Below are 17,185 nucleotides of genomic sequence, written 5' to 3'. Positions count from 1 at the left end.
TTGCAGCAGGATGGGGGACGCTGGGGCTGCCATTGAGGTCGTTGACTTGGCCTTGATCGCTGTGGTCTTCTCGGGAAGAAGTCCGTACTCCGGCAGAAGTCCTTGCTGCCTACGGCTAGCTCGCTGGTCCTTGGTGACGTTGGCGTTGTCCTCCGGTTTCGGGCTTGGATCGCGGCTTTGCGGGGGCGTTCGCTGCATGAACGCACTAGCACCTCCACCAGATGTCACGTAGTAGTGACGCTGAAGAAAACAGTCGTAAAACTGTGTACGACGAAACTGGTTGTTTATTGGGCGAACCTGTGCCCACAAAATCAAGGTACACTCAAAGCACAACGATAGCGGCGAACACAGTCGGCGATCGTCGAAAATCTGATCAGCGGCGAAGCGCGTCGGCTTTTATACCTGAGTCATCGAAGGTTCTAGATTAATCCCTGATGCCCGCGTGTCTTCCAGAAAGTTCTAGACAATTCGCCTCAGTCATGCAATCAGATAACAGAAGCGTCGGTGAAAACAGGCAATGGAAAGAAGCATCGATAACGTTCTAGAGACTTCCGATACAGGCGCGTCCTGCGCCGAGCGATAACGTTTAACATTTGTTAGCCGGTGGAAAGCGGCCACCGGTGAAAGATAAACATGTATACGTGTCAATATTACACACTGCATTTTCAACATACCTTTTTATTTCTTGGAATGCTGCCTCACAAGGATATGTTTATGGCAGTGAGGTTTGGTAAAAGGTTGTAACATCTCCGAAGTCTCTACTTAGCCCGTTCATGTGCTACTGTGTCTTTCTAAGCCACTGAAGTGCTTTAAGGACACCTTCAGGCACTACTTCATCACGGTCAACAGTGAGGACTGCAACAAAGTAATCTCATTTTTAATCATCATCATTTATGGACCCTTAAGGCACCTGTTGGGGTATTACAGTGGAGTCTCGATGATACGAATCTGACGGGGTCATGAAAAATATTCGTATTAGCCGAAGTTCGTATCATCGAAATGCCATTAAAACTAGCCAAATTAAGGGGGGACGCGGGGATCAGATCGTGAAAATCGCGAGAAAAATCTATTTTTGAAAACCACGCATTTCGGTATCTGCAACGCCTAATCTACGCTGTATCAAAATGGTTTGGCTGAAAGCGCACTAAAAGTGCCCAAAAAAGACTAATTCTTCAGTGCGCAGGGTGAGAAAACAGCTTTAAATCGCGCAAAATCACTGCAGTTCACGCAGACATATCTCGTATTTCCCGCCACCGAGCGCCGCTATCTTGGTATCGTGTGAAAGCTCAAAGTTTCGTCGTTCCGCTTCTCAATTCGTCCGTCGTCGCTATCTTGTAACAAACGCACAAACACAAAAGAAGCGTGGGTCTGCGATAGGTAGTCACACGGGCCCTCCGATGAAAGCGGGCCTCCGATTGGCTGCTGTGCTGAAAGGCGTCTCCATTGGTTGCTGCTGTGACAGGGGCAAGATGGCAACGGCAGTTGTCTGCTTTGTAAACCACGCCGGCGTCTTCACCTGACATGCAGAATTCGGATTACTGAGAGCTCCCAGGTTAGTGATGGATCGTCGCTCGTTGGAGAAGAAATTTTGGACGAAGCACTCTTCGGAATACGGAAGCGCAAAGATCCTACAGCAAGAAAAATACGGCGATTAGTGGGAGAAGCGGAGGAGCACCCAACTGAACGTGCCGCGCTACCTTGCACCGTGTGACTCCGGCAGCGAAACAGACAATCGCCCTGTGCCATCGGCACCGATAACGCAGTCAACGGAAGACGCGGCAACAGGAGGCTCCCGCGCCTCGGCGTACGGCCGCGCGAATCAGCCGAGATCGTATCTCGGTAGACATAGCTCGCTGCGACTAGGCAAAATGGCGCAAACACAAAGAACGCGGCCCAAAGCACAGCAGCCACTCTCTCCGGCCGATGGCATGCGGAAAAGGAGGAAAAGCCACAAAAGTGCGCTTCAAACTCTTTGCGCCCAGTCGCGGCCTCCGCGCTGTCCGGCGCCGCGTCCGCGCCTCCGCACCAAAAGAGAAAGGGAGAAAGCGCGTGCCTGCGCGCTGTTCTCTTTCGCGGCCGTCGGTGGGGCGGCGTTTATTCGTATCAACCGACGCTGGTCGAAAATCAAATCGTAACAACCGTTCTCTAACACATTGCAAACTAACGGGGCTCGGCCGGGACCACAGAAAAATTCGTATCATCCGGAAATTCGTATTAGCCGTGATCGTATCATCGAGATTCCACTGTACATAAGAAAAGGGAACGTTGAAACAGTCATGACTGAAGTAAAAACAATAACATTTAGAAGGGTAAAGAAGGTGTAATGCAATGACAGTCAAACACACGAAGTAATAACCAATGCACTAAAAAAAAAGGTGCAAAACAGCAAAATTAAGTCAAATACGTTAAGCATCAATACTCGAAAAGTTTGTTAGTATATTTCGAAACTTGGTAGGGTTACGTTCGATTACGACGTGGCCAGGTAAATTATTCCATTCTGCAATAGGTACCGGCAAGAAAGAGTTGTTGAAAGATTTAGTAGAGCCGTAAAAACGTTGAAGACAGGTTGTTTGAGAGACTGCGTGAAGTATGGTTGGGTGGCAAAAGAACGGTGTCGCATAAATGTGGGAAAGTGTAATGAAGCTTTTGATAGAGGCATACGCGACAGATTCTGCGGCGATGTGCTAATGATTGGATGTGGAGGGATGATTTGATGTTTCTAACACTTAGCCGATAGTCGTACTGGGATGCAATAAACCGGGCTGCGCAGTTTTGGACGGCTTCACGTAGTTCAGCAAGGTACACTTGATGAGGATTCCGTATTGCCAACGCGAATTCCAGTTTAGATCACAGGGTTGTTGATGATAGTGACTATCTTATGAATCCCAGGGATCCATTAGTGGCAGTAACCAGATTACTGATATATTCTGACCATGTAAGCTTGCTAGTGATAGTAATGCCAAGGTACCTGTATGATTGAACCAACTCAATAGGAAGGGAATGCAAAGAGTAAGAGTATGACACGAGTGTTTCCGCGATACATGCATGAACTTACATTTTTTTACGTTTAGCTGCATGGGCCACTCGGTGCACCATTTTTCAATTGTGAAGCCACGCTGTAAAAGCAACTGATCATTACCGTATTTTCCGGTGTATAAGTCGCATATTTTTTCTGAATTTTTCAGCTGTGCATCTTATAGAACGGGCTAGATTTTAATTTTTTTTCCTTCCAGAAAAACTGCAGTCAAAATCTGATGGAAGGCTATGGCTACGCGAAGCGCGCTAGGTTTACCTCCTCTGCCACTTAATTGCTACAAGTTCTGTGCGCGCAATGGAGGTACCAGGTTCTTCTCGTGATCGAGTTCCCGAGCGCCGTGCGAGAAAGACAGAGCAGCAATGCAAGAGGCGGGAGGCCGACCGCGAGTCAACCAACCCCGAAGTTTTCGCATCTGCAGATCGCTTTCAAGATCCGGTGCACGCCGCTGTCCAAACTACGCAGTTGCTACCAGAGTACAAGCCACCCTCTCTCCCTCCCGCGCTGCCTTCCGGCTTTCCTCCCACGTGTGCAATTTGGCACACCGTCGCACACTTTCACTCACACATACAGCATACGGTGCGCGGGGACGATGCTATCGCCCTTCGACTTTATACCGAACATCGCGGCGACCACGAAGGCAGAAATGCGCCTGGAGTGCCCATATCAATGCTATCGCAATTATATAGGAGAGGCACCCATACGCTTGCACGTGGCCCGCGTTTGCGAAGTGAAATGCCACTGTAATTTTTATTTTTAAATCGCTTACCAAACAAACAGGTGCGTCTTATACACTGGTGCAACTTTTTTATTTTTTTAACTGTCATTTTAAGGGGGGTGTGACTTATACAAAGCTACAACTTAGACTGGAAAATACGGTATATGAGTTTATACGGCGGTACAGCACGCAGTAATCCGCCAAGCCAGATGGATGACGAAATACTACAAGGGCGATCATTAATGAAAATTGAGAACAAGTTAAAGAGTCAGAGGACTGAACGTTGCGGTACTCCAAATAACACTTCGTTGACTGTAGAGTGACGGTGCCCAATAACTCTGAACTGTGATCGGCCATTAGGAAGCACTGGATCCAGGACATGACTAGTGGATGGAGACATAAGCTATTTACTTTGATCATTAGCCATTCATGAGGTACCAGGTCAAAGGCTTTCGAAAAGTGTAGGTAAATTACATCAGTTTGGAAGAGAGAATCAAGGTTTAAATGGAGGTCAGCAGTGAATTCAAAGAGTTGAGTTTCACATGAGTGTCCTGGTCGGAAGCCATGCTGATTACTGAAAAGGAAAGAGGTCGCTTCAAGATGAGAGGCAACATGAGAATAGATTATGTGTTCAAGAAGTTTGCAGGCAATAGAGGGGAGTGATATTGGGTGATAATTCGAAGATCAGTTCTGTCGCTGCTTTTGAAAACCGGGACAACCTTGCTTAACTTCCAGTCGTTAGGAATTGTACTGGTAGTTATAGAGTGCGAAAAGCAATTTACTAGTAAGTACCTTAGTGCTTTTGAAGACTTCAGCGGAAATGTTATCTTGACCGGGAGCACTGGAGACCTTGGTATTGTCAATCAGGGCCAAAATGCCCTCAGATGTGACATCGGTTGAAGGCATACAGGAAAAGTTGAAGTCAGGAAGGATACTGCTACGTAACTCTTTCCATACCGCGCTCATTGGGCATGGTTAGCCCTCTGTCGATGTTTTGAAGCGCCGCTTTCGAGACCTTCCGCGCCGCTCACAGACATACTGTGCTATCGGATGTGAAGGATAACTATATTTTACTTTTCTAAGCTGTTCACTTTTTTCCCGCGAGGCGGTGATTTTTAAACGTACTTGGGAGATCGCAGATGTCGCGATTCCGTTGCCTCTGCGGCTGATCTTATCGATACATCGAATAGCAACGAGTCAGAGGATGCTGACTTTGCCCCCTGCCCCGGCGACCAACTGCTGAACATGTCACTTGACAAAAGTTTTTGCGTGTCTTTGTCAGTAGTAAGCCATGACTGCAAATATTGCAGTGTCGGCAGAACTGTCATCTACAATGGCTTCTATTAACTCTTTTTTTAGGAAGATAGCTTCGTTTGTTTCCCAGAAAGAATGAAATGCTGTCGCATATTGGGACTTTAGGCTGGTGTGAATGTGGCTGTGTAGCGTGGCAGGATAACAGCGAGTGAGTTTGTGGTGAATGCTAGGACTTTAGTTCTTTAACGGTATCAGTCACAGAATTGTAAATGAATAATTTGTTGTTCATTACTAGCCTATCAAGACGAATCTTAAAGGAAGTGGACCGAGCCTGTTAGCGCATGTGCAAAAAGTTGACTTCATGCAGAAGCAACTATTAAGTGCTTTTACACTACTTTCCCACTGTACAGGATACGCATGTGTTCGCAATTTCTTTCATAAACCTGCTTCAAAAGACCATTTTCCTGCTCCAGAAGGAATTTTGGCTTCTTCAAGCGCTGCTCCGAAATGGAATTGGTCAGTAAGGCCATTCCAAGTGCCCAAAAAAATGGATTCGCCCCAAAAGTATTTTTATTATGAAGATCATTAAAGGCCCTCGTGGGTGGGTATTGTATAGGGAGGGGACGTACGCTAAATAAATGGCTGACTAGTACGCACATAAACAGTAACAAACCAAACCAAGATGATTACAGCATATAAGTGCTACAGCAAAACAAAAAGGTACAAGGTAAAATATTGAAGGGGCCTTGAAATACCTTTTGAACACAGTAAGAAAATGTTGCCGATCTGTAGAAGAGGCTCTGAGCATGCGAGCCAAATATTATTGCACTGCATGCAACAGGGAATTACAATCTCGCATCAAAAACGATGAAAAATTCCTTGCTCTTGCCTTCGCAATGTCATCATCGTAAGCAATGTGATCATCGTAAGCAGCGGAGCCCACCAACAGCTAATAACTGATTTTGTGATCTCGAGGAAGTTTTCAGTACTATCCTTGCTAGCTGTGATGTAAATACATTAAAAATATGTATGTCTGCAATCGCATAACAGAAAAATCATTTCATCTTTGCACTGCTGGTGTACTCAACAGTTGCACGTAGCTGTGTTATCTCTGATAGCAGTGGTGTGCGGTGTAGAGTAGATGCCACGACCGCCACGAGACCTCTCACTGGTGAGACGCTCAACTGTTGGGTGGCACCCTTGCCATCTCTCCTGTGTAGCTGCCAGTGGAGACGTGGACAGAGAGCTGCTCATCGGTGCAATAGCTACATCTAATTCGGCTTATACTTCAAGGATTTGAAACTTCTTTGCAGCAGATTTGCAAGGTGACATCCTTTAATTGTGAGGCCATTCTATGATTACTTTAAAAGGTGTATCAGGGCCCCTTTAAGACATGATTATACAATTAGCAGCGCATTAGGTTTCATGCATGCAGATTTCATTAATATTATGTACAAAGGCCCCGCCATTCACATTGAAGCCAAAATCTCAGTTGTGGGAACATACGCACAATCATTTCCAGTACTAAAACATGAATCTCGATTGAAGTTCAAGTGTTACTGTAGAAGCTGCAATTGTTTTAATTGTTTTTATTTATACACGCTGCTATCTCATGACACTGGGGAATTGCAGGAATGGGTACAGAAGAGTACAGTCACATACAGAAAAGGGCTAACGCAGAATGTGATTTCTGGCAAATCTTTTCACAGATCATTCGTGCAGCAACTCCTGGAATGTACCAATGAAACTGTTCAACAGCTCAACAGTAAATGGAAAGAAAACCTACTACAATTTTAAAAAAAAGGAGTAGACGGCTTAACATTCAAGGGGTGCAGTAGTAGACATGTGCCCATTGACAATTTTATGCAAAGTGTGGACACATTCACATACAGTTGAACTTTTATAACAAAATCGGTAAAATCAGCAATTTGCTTTGTTACATTGAAATTCAACCTTTTATGCAAATAATTGCCAATGTATTTTTCTTGCACGAAGAGGCCGCAATCTTTTCTGAATTATCGGGCAGCTGGAAAAAACAAATATTGGTGAGTTGGCAACGAAAGATACGGTATCGTGCTGGGTCAATGCTGGTAGAGTAGCTATGTGGGTCATTTGGTACATACGTACTGAATAGTAAAAACCAGCCAAAGGACGAAGGACAGAGAAGAGACGTGGCACACACAACGACTGGACTAACAACTGTGCTTTATTGAAAAACCCCGTCTCGCAGGAAAAACCAGGTGAGCATGCGCAGCTCAAAGCCAACACCCACACACAAACTAATGTTGATTGCAAAAGGCCACGTTGCTAACGCAAGTGCGATAGGAAACTTAGTTCCTTCTGCATCAGTGAGATAGAGGTAGAACTGATGCAATTATCCCCTTGCATGTTGATATGGTAAGCTTTGAGGATTTCACGCTCGAAGCTTACCATAGGATTTCACGACGGGTCAATGGTGTCGACGACCTAGTAGCGTCCTTTTGCTAGCTTAGTCGCTAGCCTAGTTAATTGACCCTAGTCAATTTACGCATTCAATGGCTACAGTTTCCCAAGCAACCCCACTGTCTGGTGTATGAAATTGTCCCTCAGAATAGGGCAAAATCAAAAAATGGTGTCAACTTTGCGCTGACGAGTGCCGTGATGACGCGAGGAGCATGCAGGACAATGACAGTCGCAAGGAAACCTGGAGTTATTCGCCTAGCAGAGCACAGTTGACCTCTGGTTCAAGTTGTCAGGGGATGTAGATTCCAGGGAACTGCAGCTTCAGTTAAAATACAGGCTAACCAGGTCACATGCAGACGTATCTCTGCGGGCAACGTGTTGCCATTTTTTTTTGATCACTTGTGAAAAAATATTTTTCATTTTTGGTGAATCCACTCTCGATTTTCCAAATTGCTTGGTGATTTTCGCCAAGTCTAAATTGGTTGACGTATGTTAAAGCGGCCCCAAACGGCTATGAGCATTCCTGGTGAACAAGGAGAGCTTGTTGAGCATGTAGCCCTGATAATATTAGAATATTGCAGCTCTGTGTGTTGGGAACAGCCAATATAGGAGCAAAGATTTTGAATATGTTGTTCTAGATTAGTGAAGGTGATGCAATCAAGGCATCGTGCTCCTGCTAGGGCCTTTATTGCATACATTGCGTCATGTTCCACAACTGTCGAAAACTGCAAGTCATCAAGGATAATGGGGATCTGAGTATGAGCCAGTAGACCTCAATTGCCCTGATGTGAGCTGTTTACATAATGTGTGGGCCTTTGGAAGTATACCAGAGCACTCTTTTTCGTGGTCACAGCTGGGACCAGGCTGATGTACTCATTCTGGCCTTTTTGGTGTAATTTCGTGCGGCATTTTTAGTTGGTGTAGACTTCAATTGTCATTATAAATATATTACTTCCAATTTAAGTATATTTTGTTATTTTTTCTTTTTTTTTTCTTTTCAGTCACTCACTCTTCCTTCTGCCTCTGTAATAGCTTTCTAACCATTACATGTAATGTGCTTTAGCTTTTGTTATGTGCAAGTTTGAAGTGTTTTTTTTTGTTTGTTTTTTTGTCAATGAAGTGTATTTCTGTCTCTTGTTTTTGCCAAGTAAGGGGAGCAAGCACCACTTATTCAAGCTGCAGTTCTTGTTCTAGCATCGTTCCGTTTTTGTACAAAAACATAGTATACCGTTTAAAGTAGGGAGGGACAACTGCATTTCATGTTCGACCAGGGCACTTGGCTGGAGTAGACGGCAGCATGTTTTTCTCATCAGCCACATTGCATTTTGGGACTCTGTGCTTCTCAAGCTAAGAGCACTGTGCCTTGTGTGTGTTCACAGAAATTCAAGCTGATGTTGACGCGTCGGGATGAGCAGTCCAAGAAGTCTCTGCTGAACCAGCTGAGCAACATCGATGCTCATCTGCGCAAGGGGGGCTACCGCTTCCTCACGGGCGACACCATGTGCTGCTTTGACTGCGAGCTCATGCCCCGCCTGCAGCACATTCGTGTGGCTGGTGAGTTCGTTGACCTGCGTGCGCGTCTGACACAGCTTCTACTAGATATCTCGCAATCAAACAAAATAGCAAAGCTGCCTAAGTGTATTATTGGTATCATCTGAGGGCAACGGATGTGCATACAACACACTTTCAGGTATAACAATCTATTCTAAGTTAGATTTGGCTATATTATTAATGCAACAAATTCTGCTTGGGACGGACTTGGCTGTAACAACCTATCGGCTATGACTGCCAAAATTTTCGGCAAGTGCTGTCAAGATGAGGCATATACAACATACTTTGCTGCAGTGATGTGTGTGTGCAGCACTGCACTACGCGCTATTATTTCCACCCACATGTGGAAAGTGAAAAAATGCACCTTGCTTAAGAAACGAACACATTAGCCAGAAGCTTCCTGCAACATTGTGCTGCGTAATGCCCGGCCGGCTAACAGTTTTCAGCATGACCACACAAGCAAGCTCGTCACCATCCACTGAGTCCCAAGCAGGGGCCGAAGGTGCTGCTAGGCCTAACCTGTTTTACTACAATGCCAAAGCATACGTCGTTTGAAGAAGAGCCACTAACAATCTCAAATTGCACAGTCTTGAGGGCACCTTCTTTCTCATTGCACCAATTTGCCCACTAAGGAAGCTAGGCAGTGGCTCTTCAAAGTACCGAAGCTACGAAGCGTGGCGATCGAGTCGTCTTTCATGTAGTGCAGTCCAGGGGCCAGACATGGGCTTCGAAATAAACTTGCCTTGTATTGCTGTCTTGTTAGTTTTGCTCTCTTGTTAGTTGGTTGATACATGTTGAAGCTAGTGTAGCACAAATAAAACACGAAGAACACAAAACTGGATACCAAGCAAGAAATTTTTTTATGGGCCAATCTCTCCTCCAAGGATCACTTCCTGCTTATCTCGCAAATTGTTCCCACCATTCCCATGGTGTTTAAAGAGCAGCTAGATAAACCAGCACTGACACTAATGCCACTTCCTAGGTTGCTTTTTTTACATTTTATATGCTTAATAAATGAGCGTTGTTTTAAAATTGGTGGAATTTGGATCGAGGGATAAAGGCTGGTCAAATGTCAGGTTGTTTGGATCTCTGCTCCCTTGTACAGGCAGTCACAGCTGGTACTGTACATGAACAATAAAGCAGGTGAAACGAAGGAATCTGTACTGAAAAGAACCTGAATCAGTCTATGCAATTCTGTGCCCCTGTTCGTCATGTTCTCAGCAGCAACACTGGTCACAGTAGCGTCACGTACACTGTCTTCAATCGGAGGAACCTTTCTGCAGTGAGTTCAGCTTTATGGCACGTCACTCCCGGGTGCTTAGCTAAAAAATGAACCTCAGCCTACTAGCCCACATCCCAATCACTACTGATGGCATTGTACAGTGTTTGACCGGTGCCTATTTGGCGAGGAAAAACTAATTGAACTGTAATGCTCGTGGAGCGAATGCAGGTTAACGTAATAAATTGTGTAATAAATAAGACATGCAATTGTGCCATCTACTTTGTACACCCACCATGGTAGCTCATGGCGTTGCACTGCTGAGTTATCCCAACCACAGTGGCCAAATTTCGATGGCGAAATGCAAAAATGCCTGTGTGCAAAGGTTTAGGTGTGCATTAAAGAACCCCATGTCAAAATTAATCCCGAGTACCCCACTATACAGCATGCTTCATAATCACATTGATTTTGGCACTTGCAACTAGGGGCATGCTGAATGCGAAATAGTTGATTTTGAATCAAATATAAAATTGAATCAAGAAAAACAGACAAATATTGAGTTGAATATCAGAAAATGTATGCTGAAGTTTTATGCTTACAAATTTCGGGCAAGCAAACACGGTGCTGCATTTGCTTGGCATTTCATAATAATGTAGCAAATTATCAGTAACTTAGGTACGTAGAAATCAAGATATACAGTACGGTCTACTCTTAATAAAGGGAAGTCCAAATTAGTATGCCAGTACCGATTACAGCTCAGTTCTAATATATGAAGATCTGGAAAATATTTATCAATAGAATGTCTGTTGAATATAATCAAGTGCTTTTTTTTTCGCTCTGAAGGTAAATAGTGGCATTATGTTGTGCTGAATACCAATGAGGTTTTCAGTGGAACGACACAGTGGACCTGTGTTTTATGGCAATCTTTATTGCATAGAAACTTTTGTTTTCCTCCATAGTACAGAAAGGCTTTCCCATGTTTAGGGCAGATAGGTTATCGTAAGGCCAATCAGCCCAGATGGCACATCGCGTGACTTGATCACCACTCCACACTTAGCTATCGTTGTTGCTGTAGGAGTTGACCGCGGTCAGTGCCGACGGTAAAGAGTGGGCACCTTTTTGTTGTTGGGTTTGATGCAATTTGCCACCTGGCAAATATTCTGATATCGTAAGGTTTGCAAGTTCACACGACGCTCCTTCCCCACTTCTCGTCCATCCACCGTCGGCGCAAATGTATGCAGCTGGGTGCCGGGCGGTTATAGTGCACTAGTCGCATCACAAATATGCGCGTGCTGTGCAAATCCAAAGCTAGTCTTGTGAGGAGTTGTTCAAAGCTACAAAAAATTGCAAGTGTCGAGTCTACGAACGGAGTCGGGAGCAAGAAGACTGTGTCTCGCGTAGATGGCGGCTGTCAACAACTTTGTTGCCATCCTGTACACTTGCTTTCATTTGCGAGGCACTTTGTCGGCTTTCTGAGTGTCATGCAACTGCTACGAATAGATGTGCAGCAATTTGTCACTAAGCTAAAGCTTTAGTTGCCGACTCCCGATAGGCTCGTTTCCCCCGAGAACAACGAAGTGAGGTGCTCGCTTGCACAACCTATGCACCACTGCATGGGTCTCTATACGGAGTATTCGAAAAATCAGATAGTAGCTGTTTGATTCGGTGAATTTAAATTTAAGTTCAGCTGTGCCAGTTAGAGCACTGCACGGGCCGGGGGCCCACCCGGTAGCCCGGGCCCGGCCCGTCAGAAGCGTTTTTTGGCACGCCTGGGCCGGGACCAGGCCAGACATGAGTCTGCTCATTAAAGGGCCTAAGTCGGGCCTTCGAGCAAACGCGAATGTTATGCATTGCATGGCTCAAAGCATTCTTTGCCAATCTGAAGTGACACGTGCAAAGAGCTGACTCTTAGTATGCCTTAGCAAAAACAATAGGAAAACAGATGAAGTTCTAATTTTCTTTCTTTTCCACAAAAACTAATATTGTTTCTGTCTAAGGAGGAATAAATTATACAAAAACTGCCCTTCAAACCATTTCTGTTACTGCTTTTGCATTTGCGCTATTACACCACTCTCGATACTAATATATTAGCGCTAACGCAAGGGGCATCTCTTTCTACTTGTGCATTTATTTTATGCTGTATGATCATGACTTCGCATGTTATATATATATATATATATATATATATCTTTTTTTTTTCACATGCTGAATGACCTTAGAAGACCATATACGATCAAGGTAAATGCATGCGCATGAGCGGAAAAATAACCGCACAGGCAATGGGCCAGATTACTGATGTTCCCATAGGAGAAACAAAGATTCGGTCTTTTATTGTTTATACACTGCAGCTGATAAGACCTTGCGAAGGTGAGGTTGACACGTACGGTAAAATCTATGTAAAAAATACTTTTTCTTTTTTTTTTTTACTTACAGGCCTGGTCATGCACACGCGGGCCCTGGTTAAGCTTAGTAATGAAAGCCCGGGCCGGGCCCGGGCTTAGTAACACAGGACCAGGGCGGGCTTGGAACTACAGGTCCAGGCCTGGTATGACGGGCCCGGGCTGGGCTCGGGCTTCGTGAAGCAGGGGGGCCCAAATTTCAAGCCCATGCAGTGCACTAGTGCCAGTTGCAAAGGTGTTGTCTGGCAAGCATAGTAGTGACTGTTGTCCCCTTTGCAGGCAAGTACTTTGCGGACTTCGAGATCCCGCGCATGCTGTCGGCACTGTGGGGCTACATGGGTCACATGTACCAGCTGGATGCGTTCACCCAGTCGTGTCCTGCCGACCAGGACATCATCAACCACTACAAGCTGCAGCAGAACACCAAGGTGAATAAACACGAGGAGCTTGAGACGCCCACCTTCACCACGTCCCTGCCGGCTGAGCTCAACAACCACCACTGAAGCGGCCACCCTTTTGTCCTTCCTCCTCTCCCGCCCATCCTTTGCGAGATGATGATGCAGCACATCGAAACACGGCCAGCAGTACTTGTGTCATCGGAGCAGCATTGTCACTGGTTGTCGCTTCTATTGACAGACCTATTGTGTACTCCGAATTGACGGTGTTGACTGGTGCTGGTACAGCTAGCAGCATTTCGTGCGTTTAATTGTAGGAGCACCAAAGCCTGTAAAGCAGTTTGCGAAGCCAGCGTCTCTCTTCTGCAGTGTCGTTCGCATGGTGGGGGGGCTGTTCTTCCAGAGTGGGTGCAAAATCCACGAGGCTGTGGCAGGTGGGTTGGCTTTGTGTTGTCAAACATCTCTCGCGGCTGTTGTCCGTGCGTCCCAACTTGGCAGATGTCCCGTTGCATGTACTATTGAAAGGTCGACATGCAGGCGTGCATTTCTGCGTTCTGGAAAAGAACGCAGTACTATATTTTGAAGATATAGGCCGAACTGACTTGTATTGCTAGAAAAATCTGTGGCTACATTCTTGTACACTGAAGCTCGTTGACATAATGTAGCAAACAACGCAAAAAACGGGACATAAGATTAAGGGAACAGACAACATGGGTTTTGTGTTAAGGGCTCATGTCATCTGTTTACTGTGGCTGCATTCTTGTACACTGAAGTAATGTTGACATAATGTAGCAAACAACGCAAAAAACAGGACGTAAAATTAAGGGAGCAGAAAACTTGGGTTCTGTGTTAAGGGCCCATGTCATCTGCTTGCTTAATATTGTGTCCCGATTTTGCGTTGTTTCCTATGTTGTGTCATTGTGCCAACAAACCTGGCTAACAACCATTTTGCAGTACTGCAGACATTACATCCGGAAAGAAAAAGGAGCTGTGGTTGTTTGCATGGTGAAAAGTTAGCTACCTTGCAAGAATATTGGTTCTATAATGAAGACATGCTGTGCGAATAAGTGCCTGTAGTAGCAGCCAGTGCATGCTGCAGTTGAAGCTCGATATATCGATCACGGTTCTAATGAATTATTGGATATAACAAAAGTACTTTTGTGTCCGATGCGACTTTGTTATAACGAAGTTTCACTGTATTGACTTGCACTTTCGCAGCCACAAACTGTTATGAAGGGGGTGATATACCAGTTGCTCCGCTGAAAGGAACTACGTGTGGTGCTGTGTTCTTTCTTGAGCAAAAAGTTTACATCGCACGCCTCAGCGTTTTGCTGCTCTTGACTTCGGCAACAGTTAGCGTTGCCTACGTGTTGTTGACGTTTGGATTACGTACTGTCATGCTCCTCGTTTTCACTTAACCAGCCTTAAACAAAATCTATCGAAGAGGGGTGCTTGTAGAGGAAGGTATTGGAGGTACAGTTAGCCGCAAAAGTTTACGGACTACGCTGTCCGAGAAAAAGCTGAATATCTCTGCATCCTCAGAATGTAACCCGGTATTACATTTCCAGCGTCCACTAGTATGTGTGAACAACATTGTGCTGTGCGGTATTACTACCTACGTTTGCAGGCTGCTCTGAAATTCAATGTTTTCTCACATCCCATGGTTCGTAAACTTAGCAGTTGACTATACAGTGGACAGAGTCAATGCCACCTGTCCACACAGGTAATTTCCAGTGAACTTTTGTCAGCTGCTGCTGTTTTGTTTTTTTCTACTTTTAGTGTTTTGCTCTTTTGTTTTCAACCGGCGCCTTATTTGTGCTTTTACTGGTCAGTGTTCTTGTTCTGTATTTTTTGTTTCTCCTGTTGGGAGGGAGTTTTATCAGCAAGGTGGCTGGCATGTGTCAGCCATTTAAAGGTTGGAGAAGCCTGCAGTGAAAATTTGCACAGCAAGCAATAGCTGCCTTGCTGGCTTGTCGGCATTTTCTGTCTAAGGCGTGTGAACCTTAAATTTAGTTAATATATTTGAATTTTTTAAAGTATGTTTGGTGTTCCTTCTGTTCTATAGTCCATTGCTGTCCAGCGGTCTGGTTCTGCTTGTCAAGGTAGTGAAAAATCAACCTCGGTGTTGCAGCCTTGAATCTTCTAGAGCTGTGCTTAATGCAAAGCAGCTGCACACCGCAGCAGTCTGAAATGCAGCCTGGCAGATGTAAATCCAGCAGCATTGTGCTGTTTTATTAATGCAGTTCTCTTGTGAAGTGTTCTGAACATGTTGGAAAGAAAAGGCGATTCCCAATGTACGTCATATATTTCTTAAGCTGCTGCGTAATGGTTACTGGTTACTTTCGTATGGGAAAGAGAACGCATGAGAGCTGTACTAAACCTGTGTCTAGGAGAGCTTTCATCTGCCTCTTTGACACTCCAGACTGCCGCGATGGAGCTGGCATCTGTGTATTAAACGTCAGCCTGAGGACAGAAGAGCCTGTCCAACTTACTTTAGAGTGCACGACCCGTTGGGCAGTTTTCTACTTTGATGATACCATGTGCCATCCGAGTGCACTGAGCTGATGCGTGAATCGAGCTCCCATGTCCTTTAACGCACACCATAGGGGGCCACTCCCAGTGGTCTTGGGACATTTTCGTGAAGTGCCACTTTTGTATGGGGGCGAGCCTCTGTACTGTCGCCGGGCGTCCCGGCCTTGTCGGTCACGCCATTCGTCTCATCATTGCCTTGTGGGTTCTGTCATGCCCACCTTTCAAAATTAGGCTTTTCATTGTGTGAGCCGCTGTGTGCCTTTATCTTTTTTTCCTTTCTATGAAAACCGGCAGAGATAACTAGTTGTAGATATACACCCATGTACATAGGACTTGTGTGTCTCCCTGCTCCGGGTGACACGTCCATGTTTGTTATCCTAGACAATAATAGCGTTTTGAAAAAAAGAAAGATTACTTTCCTGAAGTGAAAAAAAAAAACTTGTACATGTGACATGCTTGCTTACTGACACATGCCGCATTATCACTGCACAATTTAGGCGATTGTATTCAGGTGAAAAGTGCGACAACCTTACGCATTGCAACAGCCATTCGTCATGCACACATTGAAATGTCCTCCCTAGCTTTTGTTACTGATGTGTGTGCCTTTGTTGACACATTGTTGGATGTTCTGCCCGAGCTTTGATTTGGATTAGGCATGGTGTGCTGGACGTTTGATGACTGGAAGAACTTTGCATTGTGCCTCAAATCTTGCTTGTAGAGCCCCTTAATGCCATGTTTCGCCTTTGCAATTCATTATTCGATGAACTTTTTAAAAAAACACGTCTGAAAGCAGGCATTGGTTCAAGGAAGTTGCAGAGAAGCTAAACATTTTTCAACTTTAGCATATTAGGCTAGGATTGTAGGTGTGCAGCAGAATGGGGGACGCGTGTTGCTGTCATTGTGCCACTACACAAGGATCACTGCCGAGGATGTTGCAGCGTCGTTCAGGTTGCTGCTATAGGCTGACATTGCGAGCTTCATAGCTTCCCTTTACCAGATTAACATGCGAGCATGGTTCACCTAAGTGCAACACTGGAGGCACAATGCAGGAAGCTTGCAGGTGTTCCAAGGTGAGCAAATTGTGTGTGCAAGATACTGGGCATCGTTCTGTGGATGTAATATGCATGCAATGCATGGTGGCAAGTTAATTGTTTGTCAAAGGACATGCTAACGCCCAAACTACAAGAAGCTGTTGTGCAAGGCACGTGCATAAATTCTGACGATTTATTCAGAGGACAACTTTTAAAGCTGTTCAAAAATACTTGTATAGAAGCCTGAATTTTGTTTTCATGCGTGAGTGTGTGTGTGTGTATGCGTGCGTGGAAAAAAGATTTTGCACACTGAGCAGTTTGTAATGCTTGTATGCAACAATAAACTCCACACAAAAATTCTACCAGCTTGTTGTTTTTATGTGGCCTTGACAGACACTTGAGTCATGTTTGGTCTGTTCAGCTGTGTTGGAACAAGAAAATCTAATTATTGCAAAGATATCTGTGGCAGATATGGGAATATATATCTTCACTGTGCAATAGCATCGCATTTCCTAAATGCCTGGTAAGGGTTTTGTAAAGTTGGAATTTCTTCCCATCTCTTATTCATGACGGTCAGCTGCAAGCACTGCCACAAACACTCGTAAAGTTA

At 45.0% G+C, this 17,185-nt stretch overlaps 1 protein-coding gene across 1 annotated transcript in view; it reads left to right on the top strand.

The window, feature by feature from the left end:
- LOC119461811 (chloride intracellular channel exc-4) overlaps positions 1 to 16,937 on the top strand; it is a 54,441-nt gene extending 37,504 nt beyond the window's left edge. The window contains exons 4-5 of the mRNA XM_037723184.2: positions 8,828 to 9,002; positions 12,897 to 16,937. Of these exons, the coding sequence (XP_037579112.1) occupies positions 8,828 to 9,002; positions 12,897 to 13,120 (399 nt within the window). The 3' untranslated portion in view covers positions 13,121 to 16,937. The remainder of the gene's footprint in view (positions 1 to 8,827; positions 9,003 to 12,896) is intronic.
- Positions 16,938 to 17,185: the final 248 nt, after the last annotated feature.

Source organism: Dermacentor silvarum, chromosome 8 (genome assembly GCF_013339745.2).
Source record: "Dermacentor silvarum isolate Dsil-2018 chromosome 8, BIME_Dsil_1.4, whole genome shotgun sequence".
NCBI lineage: Eukaryota > Metazoa > Arthropoda > Arachnida > Ixodida > Ixodidae > Dermacentor > Dermacentor silvarum.
Note: the sequence above shows the minus strand (reverse complement) of the source record. Positions and strands in the feature narration are given on the sequence as shown.